This window comes from Sphaerodactylus townsendi, linkage group LG13, assembly GCF_021028975.2.
Source record: "Sphaerodactylus townsendi isolate TG3544 linkage group LG13, MPM_Stown_v2.3, whole genome shotgun sequence".
In the NCBI taxonomy this organism is placed as follows: Eukaryota; Metazoa; Chordata; class Lepidosauria; order Squamata; family Sphaerodactylidae; genus Sphaerodactylus; species Sphaerodactylus townsendi.
The window spans coordinates 554673-574207 of NC_059437.1; the positions used below are offsets into that span (position 1 = coordinate 554673).

The 19535-nt window shown below is 49.6% G+C and overlaps 1 protein-coding gene across 2 annotated transcripts in view; it reads left to right on the forward strand.

Annotated features, from left to right (window-relative positions):
• LOC125442741 (vascular endothelial growth factor receptor kdr-like) overlaps positions 1-19535 on the forward strand; it is a 264688-nt gene that overhangs the window by 87791 nt on the left and 157362 nt on the right. For both annotated transcript variants that reach the window (XM_048514384.1, XM_048514385.1), the window contains exon 3: positions 3547-3767. In XM_048514384.1, coding sequence (XP_048370341.1) covers positions 3547-3767 — 221 coding nt within the window. The remainder of the gene's footprint in view (positions 1-3546; positions 3768-19535) is intronic.

Consider the following 19535-nt stretch of genomic DNA (forward strand, 5'->3'; position numbering starts at 1 on the left):
TTTTGCCATAATCAAATGTATTTTACCTACTACTTGCTTTTTCGCGAGTTGACCTTTTAGTAAACAGTCACCGACTGTGTATAAGTACAATAATAATTATATTAGTGTCGCAAATATTCCTTCTTGTAAATACCCTAGACTATGTAATATTTCGTAAAGTGCTTTTAGTACTCTTATTATAGACTACAGATTACGTAACATTTGAATAGTGCTTCTAGTACTCTTTTGTCTATATATATATACATATATACTATGGTAACGGTACCTTGAAACTGATGTACCCTGATCTTGTACTACTGGTTGCTGACTGTAAATAAAATGACTTACTTATGATTTTTTTTAAAAAGCCATGCACCTATAAAATGGCAACATGTGATAAATAGTAGAAGTGGTTCGGGGGTCTCAGGATAGGGTGTGTGTTGCAGAGATCAAGCAGAAGGTACTGTAATAATATAGCAACTTGTTCATATTTTACATCCTTTGGAATGGGTGATTTCTTTCCCCCTCCCCATTGCTGATAACAATGCAAGCATAGAAGAGCCTCCAGCTCTGGCAGCAGGGAAGGGAGGGGGGTTGCTCAGGCCATCCTGTTGCAGTGCCTTTCGTGTGAGTAGAAAAGGGGCATTAAGAACGAGGATACACGTCCCTCACTTCCTTTTTAAGATGCAGGGAATGAGTTTGCCATCTTCTCTCTTTGCTTTTTAAATATGCCCCTTTCCCCCCAGTGTCTAACCTGTGAGAAAGAGAAATAAATTGCAGCTGTCATGTGGTGGGTTTGAAGGAACTCAGCTGCCCAGTCCAACGTGGTTTCTCTATTAAAGATATCCCAACCTTGTAAAAAGAAAGGCGGCTGACCATAACTTCAGGGGGATTTTTCTCCTGGTGAGAACAACACGCAAAATACTATCGGCAGCCACATTTCTGGCTTCCAAACTTGGTTTTCAGGGGAAAAGACCAGAAAAATCCCAAATAAGAAGTCTTGCTTGTACTTTGTTGGATGGGAAGCTGAGCATTCCATTCAGCAAGAACCCGGGGTCGTCAGAGCTGCGTGTGGCTGGTCCAGCGTATTTGGCAGGACGGGCAGGTGGCAGCTCAGACGGCCAATTCTGGTTTGGAAAATTCCTGGAGATTTGGCAGTAGACCCTGGATCAGTGGTGGCAAACCTTTGGCACTCCAGATGTTATGGACTACAATTCCCATCAGTCCCTGCCAGCATGGCCAATTGGCACCACGGCCCTGGATAGAATGGAATTTTTGGAAGAAGAGGAGCCAGAGGAACCTCAGTCTGGTATTATGCTGTAGACTCTACTTTCCGAAGCAGCCATTTTCCCTGAGGAAACTGTTCCCCGTTGTCATACCAGGTGCTCTCCAGGGCCTACCTGGAAGTTCAAGAGAAAAAGAGGAGGAGCTCAACCCAGTGCACATATGCTATATTAGTCAGGTAATGCAAGCTTGGCACATGTTTTAGCAATCAATTTTTATTAATCAATGATTTATATTGAGATAATCAAATTTGTCACAGTAAGCAATACATTTTTACAGTTCTGTCAGAGTCGACATGCATCTAAATGTGAGTCTAAATATACTGTGTTTTCCCTCTTCAAATACTTTATCTTTCTGCTTGTTTTCTGTCCCAACAGGAGCCTGTTTCTCCTTATTTTGCTCAGTGGCCTATTCAAAGGACCTTGTATGTGTAGACACATTATACCAAGTTAATACATACGTAGCATATTCAATACTAAATCAATTTTACACTTATTGTTAGGTTTTTTTTACAGAAATGAATCTTACTTCCTTACTTTTAATCTCTTCTTATTTTCCTCTAACTTATGTTTCCAAATGGAGGTTACAGTTGATTTGAGTACAATAACATACAATAGTTAATTAATACCACTATAAATTGCTAAGAGCAGCAGTGGCGTAGTGGTTAAGAGCAGATGTACTCTAATCTGGAGGAACCGAGTTTGATTCCCTGCTCTGCCGCTTGAGTTGTGGAGGCTTATCTGGGGAATTCAGATTAGCCTATACACTCCCACACATGCCAGCTGGGTGACCTTGGGCTAGTCACAGTTCTTCTGAGCTCTCTTAGCCCCACCTACCTCACAGGGTGTTTGTTGTGAGGGGGGAAGGGCAAGGATTGTCAGCCCCTTTGAGTCTCCTGCAGGAGAGAAAGGGGGAATATAAATCCAAACTCCTCCTCCTCCTCCTCTTCTTCTTCTAATTATACAATTTTAAAAAAAACATTTCAAATATTTAAACAATTATTTTTACCTTGTTTGCAATGAATGCTTATAATCCTCCATCTAGTATTTAGTTTGAAATTTCCATATATTGTTAACATGTAAACTAGGTATAATAGACACAAAAATCATTTAACCATAAGCATTCTGTAGCATTAATCTAGTATACTGTACAACATTTTTATAAGGTATTTTTATAAAGTATATTTCTATCCCCAACCTACCTTACCTGGGAACAGAATGTAAATTGTTTTGAGGAATAAAAACTGGTCGTTAAAATATGTGCCAAACTTACACAGTCCTTCTTGGAGGTTGACAAGCCTTAACTCTGGGACTTGTGCATTAGTCAAGGGAAATCAGACAGTCCCTGGATCTTTACTCAGTAGCCCCCTTCTGTGTTGCCGGGGTCCAGTTCTGAGTTGAGCCGCATGACTGCAGGGCTGCTTTAGTGCAGTGACGTGTTGGCCTAGGGGCAGGGGGTACTCTCTGTCCCAGGGCGCCACTGATCTGTTCACATAGGGAGGCGCAAAATTGCCCCCCCCCCACGTGACCAGGAAGATGGCAAGGCAGCAGGAAGTCCTGCTGGTGCCCTCGTCTTCTGGTGCCCTCGCCATGTCATCAACATGGTCGGGGACAGGGAAACCCAGAGGACTCCCCCAAGCCTCGCCCCCCTCCCGGCTGCCAGCTCCCCCCAAGCCGCATCCCCTCCCGGCTGCTGGCTCCAAGCCGGCAGCTAGCAGCCCCGTCTGCCCTCCCCTCTGGGGAGGACAGAAGCAACTGGAAGAATATGTACTGGGGGCTTTGCTTTTATAAGCTTGGGGGCATTGTCCTGCCCACATGACCCTGTCCCCAAGCTTATAAAAGCAAGGTCCCCAGCCTTCCCGTTGCTTCTGTCCTCCCCAGAGGGGAGGGCAGAAGGGACTGCTGGCTCGGAGCCGGCAGCTGGGAGGGAGCAGGACTCGGCGGTGGGGTCCGCAGTGGGGCCTGCCCCAGGCGTAGTGGGGGGGCACCCAGAGAACAGATGTCTCTGGGCGCCATTTCCCCCCAGTACACTTCTGTTTTAATGTCCTAGTCCCGTGGTGGCAAACCTTTGGCACTCCAGATGTTATGGACTACAATTCCCATCAGCCCCTGCCAGCATGGCCAATTGGAATTGTAGTCCATAACATCTGGAGTGCCAAAGGTTTGCCACCACTGTCCTAGTCCACTTGCCTCTCATGTCCCCCAGGCAGACAGCGACCTCCCCCCTCCACCCCTGCCAGTTATGTCTGACTTCCATCCTGTACCTCATTTCTTCTGTTGACAGGGGCTTGCCTGGTTTGAGGTGGCTCTGGGAAAATGACCCCTCCAAAAATGGCGGAAGGTGGCACGTCTATGAGCAGAAGTGTTCAGACCGGCCGTGGCTGACCTGCAGCACGCTCACAACGGACCAAGCCTTTGCTGGTGACACTGGCTACCTCACCTGCCTTTACAGCCAGTTCCATTCGAATGAAGAGCTCAAGGCCAAGATCTACGTGTTTGTCAAAGGTCAGTTCTTTGGTCCCTCCCCCCCCCCCCCCGCCCCCCGCACAATGCCAGTCTGAGGCCAGGACAGCAAGAAGATGGAGCTGCAGAAAGAAAAGGAGTTGCTACAGCAGGGCGACAGGGTGACATGGATTTGGTCCAGGCAGGTGTTCGTGGGGTGCCTGCCCATCGTGTGCCAGGAAGTTTGAAAGGCAGCTTTCTCTGCCTTGGTTTGCAGTTAGTTTCATTTAGAAGACAAACTGCGGGAGAAACCCCAGAGGGACGGACGGAGAGAGGCTGCCTCCTGGAGAACGTGCAGAGGTGGGATCCAGCAGGTTCTCACAGGTTCCCGAGAGTAGGTTACTAATTATTTGCGTGTGCCGAGAGCAGGTTACTAATGGGTGATTTTGCCACGTGATTTTTGCCTTAGTTACGCCCCTCCTCTCAGCAGTAGCGCGCAGAACTTGAAGCAGTCTAGCAGGAGGTGCACCGGCGTGCGTGGCAGCCTGCGCCTGCGTGCATTCGGTTCCCGCTCAAGGACCGGCGCAGCGGCTGCGTCCTTGCCACAGCCCCGCCCAGGAATGCCCTGCCCCCGGAATGCCCGGCCACACCCCTTCGTGCCCCGCCCAGCCCCATTGGCACTATGCCACAGTTTGAATCCCACCACCATGGGAACCTGTTACTACAATTTTTGGATCCCACCACTGAGAACGTGGCTACTTTGGAAGATGGTCTCTGGGATGGCACAAGCCCTGCCCTCCCCAGGATCTCTCCCCAAATCTCCAGAATTTCTCAACCCAGAGCTGGCAACCCTGGTTCTATGAAGTCAGGAATGCCAAGAATGTCGCCATGGTGACAGCAACCTCCTTCGCTCCGCAGCTGAAAATAGGGAGCACAAAATCCTCTTCGTGGTTCATTACAATGATGGAACCTCTTTGCTCAGGGAACTGAATGGCTCAAGGGGAGGGCATCAAGGCGGAGTTTAAGCCCAGCTGGGAAGCAGAGCAGCCCTGGGTTGGTGGAGACTTGCCCAGTCAGCACAAGGAATCCTGCCAGATGATTTTAAGCCCCCCAACCTCCAGCTTCACAGACTTTCGAAGTTTGGAGTAAGCCTCCCTTAGGAATCTCGGGAGATGGCAGGAGATGTACTTGGTGCATTTTAAGGCAAGTATAGACCCTTGGTCTGACTACAACCGCATGTCATAATTTTGCAGTCAAATCTGGTCAAATTACTTGCCTGTTATTTGACCCCATTTGACCCAACCCCATAATAGAAGATGGGGGCTACACTTTGAGGGTCCATAACTTTGGACTCCCTGAACCAAACTTCACCAAACCTGGGTGGAATCATCAGAAGAGTCTCTTACTGATACCCTGAAACTTTGGTGCTGATAGCTTAACAATTGCACCCCTCACAGCAGGCACCCCGCAAGCTTCCCCAGATTCTCCTTTTAAATCCACCCCCTTCAGCATTGATTTAAAGGGAGAATCTGAGGTCCCCTGTTTCAGGGTGGGGGATAATCCACCCCCAAACAGCATCATTTTCAATGTTGTTTCAACTGGGGACCCCAGATTCTCCCTTTAAGGTGGATTTAAAAAGAGAATTTGGGCTCTTTATTTTAAACACCATTGAAAGTGATGCTGTTTGGGGGTGGATTCCAGCATCACAGCGGCCACCCATGGGGGGGGGACTCAGATTTTGCACCGGGCTCTATTTTCCCTAGCTACGCCTCTGCCCAGAGGGGTGGGCAGAAGGGGCTGCCAGCTGTCAGCTGGGAGCCCAGTTGGTGGGGGGTGGGGGAGGGCGGGGCCAGGGAGTCTGCTGTCCCCGGCCTTGGAGAGCTGCACTGAGGGCGGGGCGGGGCTTGGGGAAGCGTGGCCATGCCCCCAGGGGCGGGTGGGGGTGTGGTCCCGCCCCCGAACCCCCCCCATAAAAAATCTATACCTACGTCCCTGGAATGTACAATATAATTAATACCATTTCTTGTGTGCCTGGTTGGTGTGAAGGAGCAGACATTTGAAGCAGATGTCGGCCCCGATCACCATGGGGACATTCTTGGCATTCCTGATGTCATAGAGTCAGGGTTGCCAACTCGGGGTTGAGAAATTCTGGAGATTTGGGGAGAGATCCTGGGGAGGGGAGGGCTTGTGCCATCCCAGAGACCATCTTCCAAAGTAGCCACGTTCTCCAGGAGAACAAATTTCTGCAACCTGGAGATCAGTTGTAATTCTGGGAGAACTCCTGGCCCCACCTGGAGGTTGGCAAACCTACACAGAATACTGGACAGTGTGTGACTGAAGGGAAATTATAGGCTATTGCTTGGGACAACCCTGTTGGGTAGGCCAGTATTATCATCTGCAGACAACTAGAGCCACCAGGCTCCAAAACTTGTGAATGATTATTTTGATGTCTTTGTTGCGCCTTGGGCTCTCTCTCAGGTGCCCAGATCACTTCTTTGCTTCTATATTCATGGATGCTTCTATATTCATGGATGCCCTGACCTGGATAGCTCAGGCTAGCTCGATACTGTCAGGTATTAGAAGCTAAGCAGGAGACAGGCAATGACAAACCACCTGTGAATTTCTCTTGGCTCAAAAAACGGAGGCAAGAGACATTCAGAAGTGGTTTGCCATTGCCTAACCTTGGACTTCCTTGGTGGTCCCTCCTGTTCAAGTATGTCTAGCCCAGGGGTTGGCAACCTTTAACACCCAAAGAACCATTTGGACCCGTTTTCCACGGAAAAGAAAACACTTGGAGCCACAAATACTTTTTGAGTTCTAAAATGAAGATAACACTGTCCTTATTCTCATGCAGGGAGCAGTTCCCTTCTTTGGGGCCCATTTTTACCCATCAAAGCAAAAAGGGGGGGGGGGTAAAAAGTCTGTTGTTTTGTACATGATTCAAATGACCAGCAATAGAACCCCCATTTCACACATTTCTCTTTTCTTGTGTTGAAAGACACTGATTATGCCCCCCCCCCCAAAAGAACTCCCTCAAATTCCACTTGGATGGTGGATCAAAATTGGTGCCTTTAATGGGGTTGTCAACTTCCGGGGGGGACTGAACTTCTCCCCCCCCCCCCGAGGAAATGCCTGCCATGGAGGGTGGACTTGACAGCCATATTCCTCACTGAGCACGGCCCCCACCCTGGTCCCAAAAGCCACAGTTTCTGAGAATCTACCCCTAAATTTCCTGGGATTTCCCCTCCAGGAGTTGGCAACCCGTGACTACCATGGCTGAGGATGATCCCGGCCTTCCTCCCTTCCATGATCTACAAGCTTACCCTCCACTTACTCTGAAGTAAACCTTCCAAGATCCACATGCAAGGCTTTCCCCATGTGCTCCTGCCTTTCTTGGCAATTCAGAAGCAAACAATTCCCACCTACCCCCGCCTCCCCATCAAACAGCCCCGACGAATGCACCCTTGCAGGCCTGCAGGTAATAACTCCTTTAAAACCTGGCATTGTCTTTCTCACCTGGACTCAGCCAGGCTGCCATCCACCAGGAAAGTCCCTCGAGCTCAGTGGGGCTGCTGGGGGGTCTGCAACCCAAGGTGGCGCTGCTGGGGTCCCCCATGTAGTCCCGCCCCCAAGAAGGATCCGGGGGAGGGGAAATTAGGCCACCCAAAGCAGGGTCAACCTCTGGCCCCCATTCAAGGGGGGGGGGCGGACTGAGGTTAGGATTGCTCTGAAAATCTGTGCTCCTGCAACTCCCTCCCGTTTCCCGCCCACCGCCCACCTGTTCAAGAGGATCCACCAGTGGTGCTCCACCCCCACCCCGCACCGTCATCACCGTCATCAGCCAACCAGGCAGCTGGGACAGGGAAGCCGGAAGTGGCTTGGGATAGCCGTCTCGGGCTGTGCCTCTCTAGGAACAGGGACTCTTTCCCATTAACCCTTAGGGCGACTCTCCGAAGGAGGCTGAGAGGACCCAAGCCACACAAAGCCGCAGTGCAAGGACGAAAGAGCCGCATGCGGCTCCGGAGCCTCAGGTTGCAGACCCCTCGTCTAGCCAAAGCATTGTAGGGAGCAATTCCATCAATCAATGTCCCATTTTTTTTCTTTTCTGTGCTGCCGCCGCCTAGGAATTCTCTCTCCTGAAAATGCATCATAAGAACATAAGAACAAGGCAGCTGGATCAGACCAGAGTCCATCTAGTCCAGCACTCTGCTACTCACAGTGGCCCACCAGGTGCCTTTGGGAGCTCACGTGCATGATGTGAAAGCAAGGGCCTTCTGCTGCTGCTGCTCCTGAGCACCTGGTCTGTTAAGGCTTTTGCAATCTCAGATCAAGGCGGATCAAGATTGGTAGCCATAAATCGACTTCTCCTCCAGAAATCTGTCCAAGCCCCTTTTAAAGCTATCCAGGTTAGTGGCCATCACCACCTCCATCACCCCAGGGATGTTTGGGGCTTTGAGCATTCCCCACCGCATATTTCTCAGGTGTCCACATCTTGTACACTTTGAGGATATGAGCTATACATGGCAAGGTATGCTCACATTCAGCTTCCTGCTCACGTATTATGCCTTTGATGAATTAACCGCTCTGTCAGTCTGAGCTGCTTTTGCAATAGTGCCTCCGCGTGGGCTTTGAGACCTGTTCTGGGCAGCCCCCGAACACAAATCAGTATCATGTAAACCAGAACACCAAGCGCTGATTTAATCTCTGTCCATGCTTGGATGCCTGTGAACCATCCAGCCACTGGCTATTTAGGATGAAATCAGTCTTGCGTGTGGCTGATGCTAAATGGGGTTGTTTTTTTAAAAAGGTATTAAGATTTTGCATAACAGGAATCTATCTTGGACAGACAAAAACTTAAAAAAATAAAAAAATGTAAACCTTTTGAAAATACAACTTATATCCTAACAGATAGGTGTCAAACTCGTGCCCCTCCAGATGTTATGGACTACAGGGGGTGATGGGAGCTATAGTCCATAACATCTGGAGGGCCGCGAGTTTGACACCTGTGTCCTAACATGACATTCATACGTAGGTGTATATGCAGAGGAATCTAGATATGTTTGATTCCAACAACAACAAAAAACCCTCTAAATATCTTAAGAGGCAAGGCTACAGTGACTTACACAATTCTTCATTCACATTTGTGTTTAATTTTACCCAACACATTTGTGTTTATTTTTACTGCATCTAGAAGTAGATGGGAGAAAGGGATCGATTAACCCTTTCTTCTCTGCCCCAAAGGCACACTCATCAAATTGCCTTTTCTCTTGGTTCAGAAAAGAAAGGACCCCATAGCTTCCAGAAGTAAGCATGCAGCTTGGCTTGGCGAGGGTGAATCTGAGCTGGGAAGGGGGCTGGAAAGAAACAAGCATCTCCATGTCCCCCTCCCCCCAACCCAGACTTTCACTGGCTATTTTCATGCACTGAATTCTCTCCCATTTTTCTGCATGATTTATGTGTCAATAAGTCAGTATTATACATTATAGTATGTGTAAGGTGACCAGATGGTCACCTTTGTGAACCGGGACAGGGGGGTAGTACAGAGTTCTCCCATCGCTCGCGTGCAGCTGTAGGAAGCCTTGGCCTTCTATGCTGCTGTTTCTCACTCCCTGTCACAGGCGGGAAACCGCTGAAGTCCCAGTTGGGCTGTGCCCCAAGACCTTAGGAGGTATTGCCGAGACCGCTCATGCCTCAGAAGGCAGTCTGACAGCCTCCCGTAAATCCAGACAATTTAAGATTTTCGACAAATTGTTTGAAGGCGGGACTGTCCTGCCAAAAGCGGGACGTCTGGTCAGCCTGAGTATGTGTATAACTGGCATATATATTACGTATAAATGCTGCAAATCAGTTGCATATGAAAACAGCACAATGGGTGTAGTTTGTCTCTAAACCACAACTGGAGACTAGTCTAATCATGGGTGGTTTGGCATTAATGTGTTGTCACTGCGCTGGAGGGCCACCTATAATCATGTATATTTTAGAGCAACACGCTACAGTCAAAGCAGTCTAAAATAAATGACTGAATGCATGTGTGTCTTCTACTTGCAACCCCATTTATTAAAATACACGGTGGCCATTTAAAATAGGTCCTCCAAATTAATCAGCAAAACCTTCTGTTGGTTTATCTGCCAATTAATGCTCGGGACCCCAGGCCAGTATTTTACTTGCACATGTAGTGTTTCCACTTGGGCAAGATTTTTGCTGATTCTGCAGACCCCTTCCCTGCTGACTCTCTCCTTTGGTTCTTGAGAGCCCAGCAACCCTGGGCAAGAATTCAAGCTGCATGGCAGGCTGTAGTAGGGATGGTGGAGAGGCAGGCACTAGGAGAAGCTAGCTAGCAGTACACAGGGGCCATCTTGCAAGAACTAGCTCTGTTTGTGGCTCATATTGAGACATTTTCAATGCAGTCCCAAGTAGGGTCACACCCTTCTCAGTCCACTGAAGGCATAGCTCTATTTAGGATTGTGTGGTTCAGTTCTTCCAGCAGCTTCATGTCAGTTTAGTTCAGGGATGGCTTAGACCTACCACAGCAAAGCACGGGTGCCAGAGGGTGGCACTTCAGAGCTCCCTCTGTGGGCATCGAGCAAATTGGCATCTAACCCTCTCTGTGGGGCACTCCCAATGCCCCTCCCTCCCCCCACACATCTAGGTTGGCCTGGGCTGCTGGGCTTGATTATTAGCATTAAGTTTTGCGGGAAGCAGTGTAGGTAACCCCTGTTAAGCTGTTAAACTCCCACCACTCATGTAAAGAACCAAAGTGTGATCCCACCTGGGAGGCTGCTGGCAATGGGGCTTGCTTCTGAGTAAAACCCTCTTAGGTCATGATTCACCTGTTGGAAGAGTTGCACGGTTGCTTCAAAGCAAAGCCACCCCACTGCCACCACCAAGTTTACCCCGAAAATTCACTGGAGCCAACCGCTTTTCTAAACTAAGACCCTCAGTATTCAGGGTTAAATTAGCTGTGTTGGCACTTCACATAGCCAAGTGGGTTCTGGCTGCAATTGGGCACTCAGTCTCGAAAAGGTTCGGCCACTGGTTTAAGAGCCATGCCAAGAGCAGAGCCACAAGCTTACCCATTGTGATTGGAGCTGCTGTTTTTTTTAAAGGTGCTTTACAGTTGATGCTATGATTTGTGGGTCCCAGGCAGGTGGGGTGTGTAGCAGAGTCAAGTACTTCTCCTCTGAGAGCACAAGGCCATTCTTCCAGGAGATGAAGAAGAATGTGTTTTGCCTCCTCCGTCCAGGCTAACTGCAGAAATCCCTGAGTGATCTGGGTGGGAGTCTAGCTTCTCTGCCTCTGTTTCCTGCTTCCACAATAGGCAGGAGCAGCTGTGGCGTAGGAGGTTAAGAGCTCATGTTTCTAGTCTGGAGCAACCGGGTTTGATTCCCAGCTCTGCTGCTTGAGCTGTGGAGGCTTATCTGGGGAATTCAGATTAGCCTGTAATGCTTCCACACGCCCAGCCAAGTGATTCATGGGCTGTCACAGCCTATCGAGCCTCCTCAGTCCCACCTACCTCACAGGGTGTTTGTTGCAGGGGAAGGGCAAGAGATTGTCAGCCCCCCTTTGAGTCTCCTGCAGGAGAGAAAGGGGGAATATAAATCTAAACTCTTCTCTTCCTCCTCTTCTTCTTCTCTCTCTTCCTTCTTCTTCTTCTTCTTCTTCTTCTTCTTCTTCTTCTTCTTCTTCTTCTTCTTCTTCTTCCTGACCTTGCTGTTGTTTCCTCAGCCTCCTTTGTAGAGTCCTGTAGGACCGTACGCTTCTTGGCATCATGTGCCAAAGCTGCTTGGGATCATTTCATGTAGACCTCCTTCCCCATCATTCAGTCCACCCAGCCAGCCTAATGAACCATTTACTTTCTGGCAGACTTCACATCAGCTGGGATTGTTTGGCTGGCCTTAAGGCCCAAGTGATGGTGGGAAGCCATAGGGTTAAACAACAGAAAGAGATCCCTTGTAGTATGCAATGGTTTTCACTGAACCCGGAAATTACTTTAATGGTGGTTTGTTCATTAAGCTACTATGTAATTTCCAAAACATAATAGCAGGAAGTTTACCCAGAACCTGCTGAATACTTAAATTAAATTACTTAAAATTAATTAATGAGTGAGGCACATAGCGTGGCATTGGGGACAGAGGAAAGGAGACCTCTCACTTGAAGGGATATCATTCATTTGAGGCCTTAATGCCTAAATATATAAATACCATCCATTTCACCCATTGATAATAGCCTTAATGCCTAAACCCAAGTATGTTATGTTGGCGGTCGCTTGCGAAGTGGCACCATCTGATTTCCAAAGTAGCACCATCATTTCCAAAGAATTACTCATCTTGAACATTCATGTTGGTTCAGTGCTGTCTGGTGCCCTTTTGACCCTGTGACAATTTCTTCTCACTGTCCTCCCCCTCACTGGTGGATTCCGTACAGGCCAAACTTTACGGGTGTAGACATGATGTAAACTGTTGCTGGGGGGCAGGAGCGGGGGCGACGACTTCACACAGGTCCCATTCCCAAAACGAGTTTGGCCTGTTTTATTCTCCTCAGCCTGGGATTTTCCAAGCTCACTAAACCAGCAGTCCTTCTGCACAATCCCAGGTTGGAGGCACTCTCGTGTGAACACAATAGGCAGGAGACGCTTCATTTCCCTCCCTTCCACCCGTTCACTTTAAGTTCTGTGCCGCCCACTGCGAGGGAGGATCCACCCACTTGCCATTCTGTGCAGTCTCCCAGCAGGTTGTGGGGCAGATTCTCTGAGCGCCCAACAGGGCACAAAGTCCCTCAGGCATGTTTTCCCCCAGGGGCAGCGAGTATGACTGATCTAGAGCAACACATTTGTAGGGCGTTTCCCCACTCACCCTGATCCCCCCTATGCTGCGCGCTGCTCTCAGCACACAGCATCCCAGGTGCTAATCTGGCATCTCCACGACCCCTGTGCATCGGGTCATCAGCACCCTTTGCAAGAGCCAGGGATGCCACGCTACGAGGGTGTGGCGGTTGTCACCTCTGGGTGGGAGTGCTGGGGACCCCGCGACTACTCTCCTTCTGGGTAGCACAGGGCTTAAGGTAAGTGGGGAAAGGCCCATTATTGCCCGGCCATTGCAGGGAGGTCCTTTTTCCTTTTGTGTGTTGCACATGCAGGGGCAGTCATTTGTATTGTGGGGCGATCGGCATGGCTGCAGGGGTTCATTTCTGAATGCCTGCACAGCTACACATGTGTTACAGGAAATTAAAACAAAAAAAAATAGAAGTGTCTCCGTGCAAAGACTCAAAAGCAACCCACATCATTTCCATGCAGTGGTGGGATTCAAATAATTTAACAACCAGTTCTGGTGGTGGGATTCAGATAATTTAACAACTGGTTGTTTACAAGCACCATTTTAACAACTGGTTCTGCTGAAGTGGTGCGAACCTGCTGAATCCCACCACTGTTTCCATGGGCTCCAATCGCTGCCTCAACAGGTGGGCACACCTGTGAATGGGAAAAGGGGCTCCTTTATAATGACTGCACGCCCAGGAGGGGAAGAGACAGGACCTGTTGTACCATACATATGCTGTGTGGAATTCACCATCAGGTCGTCTCTGCCGAGAAATATGATTACTGTGGCACCCCACATAATTTTGGTCGTGAATCGCTGTGGTGTGGTCACATCAGACATCATGTTGCAGTGCCAGCAGCAAAATTAAGTGGGTTACTATTATCCAGCGGAGTTAACTGAAGTGTGGGCAAGTGATGGTAAGGCTGAGGGCATAGAAAACGGGGCCCAGAAGAACGCATTGGAAAGAGTGCACATGAGGTCACAATGAGCACCAAAAGAGAGATTTTTTTAATGCTCTCCAAGATGAAAGAAATAGTTCTGGCTCAACTGTAGGTTTCCTGCTCTGGCCCGAGCATGTGACTTCAGTGCGACAAGCCCGGCCTTAGATTTTAGAATGAGCAAGATGTATTTAGTAGCAGCTGAGAGGGACAGTCTGTCTGCTTTGCTTTTGCAGCTTGGACTGGGAGCTTAATGTTCAAATAATTTTCATCTGGGTTTTAAGTGGGTTTCTTTAGCTCTCTCAACCACACATTTAAAAAACCCCGCACACAACCAGAGCCCTCACAGCCCTTCCTCCTGCAATTTGCAACTGCGGAGATATTTCAGTAGTGCACAGACTTCACCCAGTGGAACAGAGAGCAGATCCTCAACTGAGTGGTTTGAGTTTCTCGTCTCTTTTCTTTCTCCCCTGGCCACCCAGAAGGAATGCTCGCAGCGTCTCCTGCCTTCCACAAGCTACATGTCCCAAGCTGCGGCTGTTGCAGCTACTTACGAATTCAAAAGAAAAAAAAATGCTCCCGCACTCCCAGTGTGATGAAGGGAGACGCATTCGCAGTGAAACTGCGCCCCAGACTGCAAAGTTCCATGAACCAGCCCTTGAACTTATTGGGAAAGTTTCTGGTGGGCCACAGTCTTAGGAAGCTACTGCAATCCTAGCCTTTGTTGCCACATCCCAGGTCCAAGCCACGTGGATTCTGCAGCACCTTTGGATCCCCCGGAGAAAACAGCTGATTTGGAAGCTGGGCTTTTCAGCACTGTATTCCACTGAGGTGCCTGTCCTCCCAGGCTCCATTCCCAAATCTCCAGGAGTCTTCTGAGCAAAAGCTCTGATTCCCTTGACTCCTGACTCTGGACAGGACAATGTCCAGAGCTTGCGATGGCTGCCCTCCCGTCCTCCTGTCAGGGATGACTGAGGGGGCAGAGTGGGGGTTCCAATAGCCCAGGGGCAAGTTTAGCCAAGAGGTCAGTCCCATAAGTGAAGAAGAGGAGTTGGATTTATAACCCCCCTTTCTCAAAGGGGCTGACAAACTCCTTTCCCTTCCCCCCTCACCACAAACACCCGGTGAGGTAGGAGGGGCTGAGAGAGCTCTGAAGAACTGTGACTAGCCCAAGGTCACCCAGCTGGCGTGTGTGGGAGTGCACAGGCTAATCTGAATTCCCCAGATAAGCCTCCACAGCTCAGGCGGCAGAGCTGGGAATCAAACCCGGTTCCTCCAGATCAGAGTGCACCTGCTCTTAACCACTATGCCACTGCTGCTCCTTAGTTAGAACCTGCTAGTTAGAACCTCAGGGGCTGCTCGACCAGGCTCTGGGCTCTGGGTGTGGGCTGTCCCTCTGGTGTTGCTGCAGCACAGGCTCAAAGTGAGGCACTTCGCAGCTTCATTTTTCTCCTAGCAGTGGCGTAGGAGGTTAAGAGCTCGTGTATCTAATCTGGAGGAACCGGGTTTGATTCCCCGCTCTGCCGCCTGAGCTGTGGAGGCTTATCTGGGGAATTCAGATTAGCTTGTGCACTCCCACACATGTCAAGGGTGACCTTGTGTGTCACAGCTGAGCTCTCTCAGCCCACCACCTACCTCACAGGGTGTTTGTTGTAGGGGGAAAGGCAAGGAGATTAAGCCTTTGAGTCTCCTGCAGGAGTAGTGGGGGATATAAATCCAAACTCCTCCTCCTCCTCCTCCTTCTTCTTCTTCTTCTTCTTCTTTGTCTTCTTCCTCCTCCTCCTCCTCCTCCTCCTCCTTCCTCCTCTTCTTTTTTGTCTTCTTCCTCCTCCTCCTCCTCCTCCTCCTCCTCCTTCCTCCTCTTCTTTTTTGTCTTCTTCCTCCTCCTCCTCCTCCTCCTCCTCCTCCTCCTCCTCCTTCTTCTTCTTTGTGTGACTCTCCTGTATAATGGGGAAAGGGAAGGTTACAGTCCTGGTCTTTCCCCCCATAAGTAAAGTAGGACCAAACCTTTGGTGTCTCCTGCAATGCGGTGGCTTTTCTTCTGTGAGACTTTTTGTTCCTTTTGCTGCCGAGAATGCGCACACGCTCTGAAACGTCAGCAAGTGTAAGCATGGAAACAATGGCTGGGAAAACATTCGGCCCTCAGAGTTGTGTTTATTGCAAGGAAATCCTGTGGCTCGAATGCATGACAAGCAACCCCTCGCGCCATGCACACCGAGCCCGGGGAACCAAGCAGCGTGAAGCAGCCTTCGTGTTCTGATTGGCAGCAGCGGGCACTCCCGTAGGTTTCCACTGGTGTTCGCTCTTTCCATCTTGCACTTTGTCAATATGGCTGCTGCCCGCCTTCAGGTGGGAGATCTCCAGAGACCGGTTCCCCTGGAGGAGATGCTGAAGAAGGCTCACAGCCACTGCTGTCTACTTCCAGCTGAGGTCTTGTTAAATGTATAATACGTGTCCAAAACAACAAACAATACAACCAGAGGTGGGATCCAGCCGGTTCTCACAGGTTCCCTAGAGTAGGTTACTAATTATTTGTGTGTGCCGAGAGGGGGTTACTAATTGGTGATTTTGCCACGTGATTTTTGCCTTAGTTACTCCCCTCCTCTCAGCAGTAGCGCGCAGAACTTGAAGCAGTCTAGCAGGAGGTTCACCGGCGTGCATGGCAGCCTGCGCCTGCATGCATTCGTTTCCCGCCCAAGGACCGGCACAGCAGCTGCGTCCTTGCCACAGCCCCGCCCAGAAATGCCCCACCCCAGAATGTCTGGCCATGCCCCCATCGTGCCCCGCCCAGCCCCATTGGTGCTACGCCACAGTTTGAATCCCACCACCATGGGAAACTGTTACTAAAATTTTTGGATCCCACCACTGAATACAACAGTACCACAAGTTATCTGAAATACAGACCCTAATAACACTGATAAAAAATCCTGTGTAGTACAAAACGAAAGTCCTGTGAAATACAATGAAAGTCCACTAAGGTAACTGGAGCTTGGGTGTGTACCGGTCTTGAACAAGCACCAAGGTTAGAGGAACAAAAATTCCATCTGTCTGTGCTTCCAAAATGTACGAAAGTTTTGTCTGAATGGCAACGATTTGAAACTGTCAGGGATGGCCGTCGGCTCTGAAGGCTCTGGGTGCTTCAAAATGTCCCCTGGAGGAGATGGATGCGTTGGAAGGTGGGCTCAATGGCGTCATGCCCTGCTGAAATCCCTCCTGGGACCAAACCACACCCTCTCCAGGTTCCACCTCCAAAACCTCCAGGCAATTCCCCCACCAGAGTTGGTAACCCTATAAACCAGTGGTGGCGAACCTATGGCACAGGTGCCAGAGGTGGCACTCAGAGCCCTCTCTATGGGCACGTGCAGAGTTTGTCATGTGGGGAGGAACACATCTAGGCTGACCTTGGCCGCTGGGCTCGATTTTTAGCATTAAACCTAAGACCTAATTTTGGGGAAGCAGTGTGGGTAACCCTATTAAGCGCTGTTAAACCCTACTGATTTTCATGCAAAGAACTAAAGCATGGTCCTTTACCTGGGAGTAAGCTCGGTTGATGGCAATGGGGCTTGCTTCTGAGTAAACTCTTCTAGGGTCCTGACTCACCTGTTTGAAGAGTTGCATGGTTTCTTCTAAGCAAAGCCAACGACTACCACCAGGCTTACTCCTGAGTAATGCGCACCTCGGAGTCGGAGCCCACCGTTTTTTCTAAACTAAAACCTCCGTATTCAGGTTAAATTGCTGTGTTGGCCCTTTGCGATAAATAAGTGGGTTTTGGGTTGCAATTTGGGCACTCGGTCTCGAAAAGGTTCGCCATCGCTGCTATAAACCATTTGGAATATTTTCAAACACTCAAGTACTTTTAGAGATCAGTAAAGAAATCTCAACCATGCCACGATTTACTTTGCCTCTCAAAACTTTAGCTGGATTTTGTTCCTCTGATACAGAGACTGGGATTGCTTCCTGCTCATGCCTCTTCCGTTCTTGGCTTGCCCATCAGTGACTTCTTCAGCTGCTCCGTGTGTGTGTGTGTGCGTGTGTGCGGGGGTGTTTGTGTGCGTGTGGTTTCTGGTGCTGTGTCAGAGGTCAACTGTTGGCACCCCACCCAACTGCCTTCCTGCAAACTCCCACTGACCTGCCAAGCCAGACTTTCTGTCTGCAGGAGCTCAGAAAAGCAGCCTTTCCCATCTCTCAAACTTCCCTGACAGCTGATAAGGCCAAACGCTTTGCTGGCTCCAGGTGTGACGTGTTTTCCGACTCGCAGCCATGTCTCTCCTTTGGGGACCAGTGCGGGGTTCTCAGGTGGGTGGGAAGATCTTTGATCTTTGCCTCCTGCCATCTCGGCCGACGGAGAATGTGGGAGTGGCTTCTGTCCCTGGCTTGGCCCTGAGTCTGAGTCACTCTTCTATCAGCGCCCAAGGCCCGCCTGCCAGGATCTGATAGTGGAGGCCAGGATCTGATATGATATGACTGTTGGAGCTAGCAGTTCGTTCCTTTATCCAATTAAGAAACTTCCCTTGCACTGGCAGAAATTCTTGCAGGACTTCACCCTGCACCCAGCGACCCCTCTGTGTTTGGCAGGCAAGTCAGTTCTATGCATCATGCTTGATGGAGACCAAGAAATAGGACCTGGAATGGGGTAATGTGAAAAGGTGTCCACTTTGTTTGCCATGGTGGGGGGGGGGGGCATCACCAGGAAGGAGGAGGAGGAGTTGGATTTATATCCTCCTTTCTCTCCTGTAGAAGGCTCAATGGGGCTTATCCATCCATCCATCCATCCATCCATCCATCCATCCATCCATCCATCCATCCATCCATCCATCCATCCATCCATCCATCCATCCATCCATCCATCCATCCATCCAGTGGTGGGATCCAAAACACTTAGTAACAGGTTCCCATGGTGGTGGGATTCAAACTGTGGTGTAGCGCTAATGGGCGGGGCGGGACACGACAGGGGCGTGGGCGGGCATTCCTGGGGCGGGGCATTCCTGGGCAGGGCTGTGGCAGGGATGCAGCCACTGTGCCAGTCCTTGGGCGGGAAACGAATACATGCAGGTGCAGGCTGCCACACATGCCGGTGCACCTCCTGCTAGACTGCTTCAAGTTCTGCGCGCTACTGCTGAGAGGAGGGGCGTAACTAAGGCAAAAATCACGTGGCAAAATCACCTATTAGTAACCCCCTCTCAGCACACACAAATAATTAGTAACCTACTCTCAGGAACCTGTGAGAACCTGCTGGATCCCACCTCTGTATCTATCTATCTATCTATCTATCTATCTATCTATCTATCTATCTATCTATCTATCTATCTATCTATCTATCTATCTATCTATCTATCTATCTATGGCCCCTTCCGCACATGCAAAATAATGCGTTTTCAAACCACTTTCACAATTGTTTGCAAGTGGATTTTGCCATTCCGCACAGCTTCAAAGAGCACTGAAAGCAGTTTGAAAGTGCATTATTCTGCATGTGCGGAATGAGCCTATCTATCTGTCTGTCTGTCTGTCTGTTTGTTTGTTCCACTTATATACCGCCCTCCCCCAAGGGGCTCAGGGCGGTTTACAACATTTATACAAACAAGTGGATAGATAAAATACAATATTAAATATTAGTTATTAAAATAAAATGCATTGCTCAAATTCCTGAACCGTTTAAAGTGCAGATGACGTAAGACCATTAAAACTCCTCTGAAAGGGGGACAGCGGGTCTTAGCTGTTAACGGGCACATATATCAGCAGCCGACCTCCCCCAAAAGCTCCAAGGGAATAGCTCAGTCTGCAGGCTCTGCGGAACTCATTTAGGTCCCGGACAGCTGGAGGGAGAGCATTCCACCAGCCGTAAAAGCCCTGGCCCTAGTAGAGGCCAGCCGCATAATAGAGGCCAGCCACTAACAAACTCCTTTCCCTCCTCTCCCCACAACAAACACCCTGCGAGGTAGGTGAGAAGAAGAGAGCTCAAAAGAACTGTGACTAGCCCAAGGTCACCAACTGGCGTGTGTTGGTGAATTCCCCAGATAAGCCTCCACAGCTCAAGCGGCAGAGTGCAGAATCAAACCTGGTTCCTCCAGATTAGAGTGCAC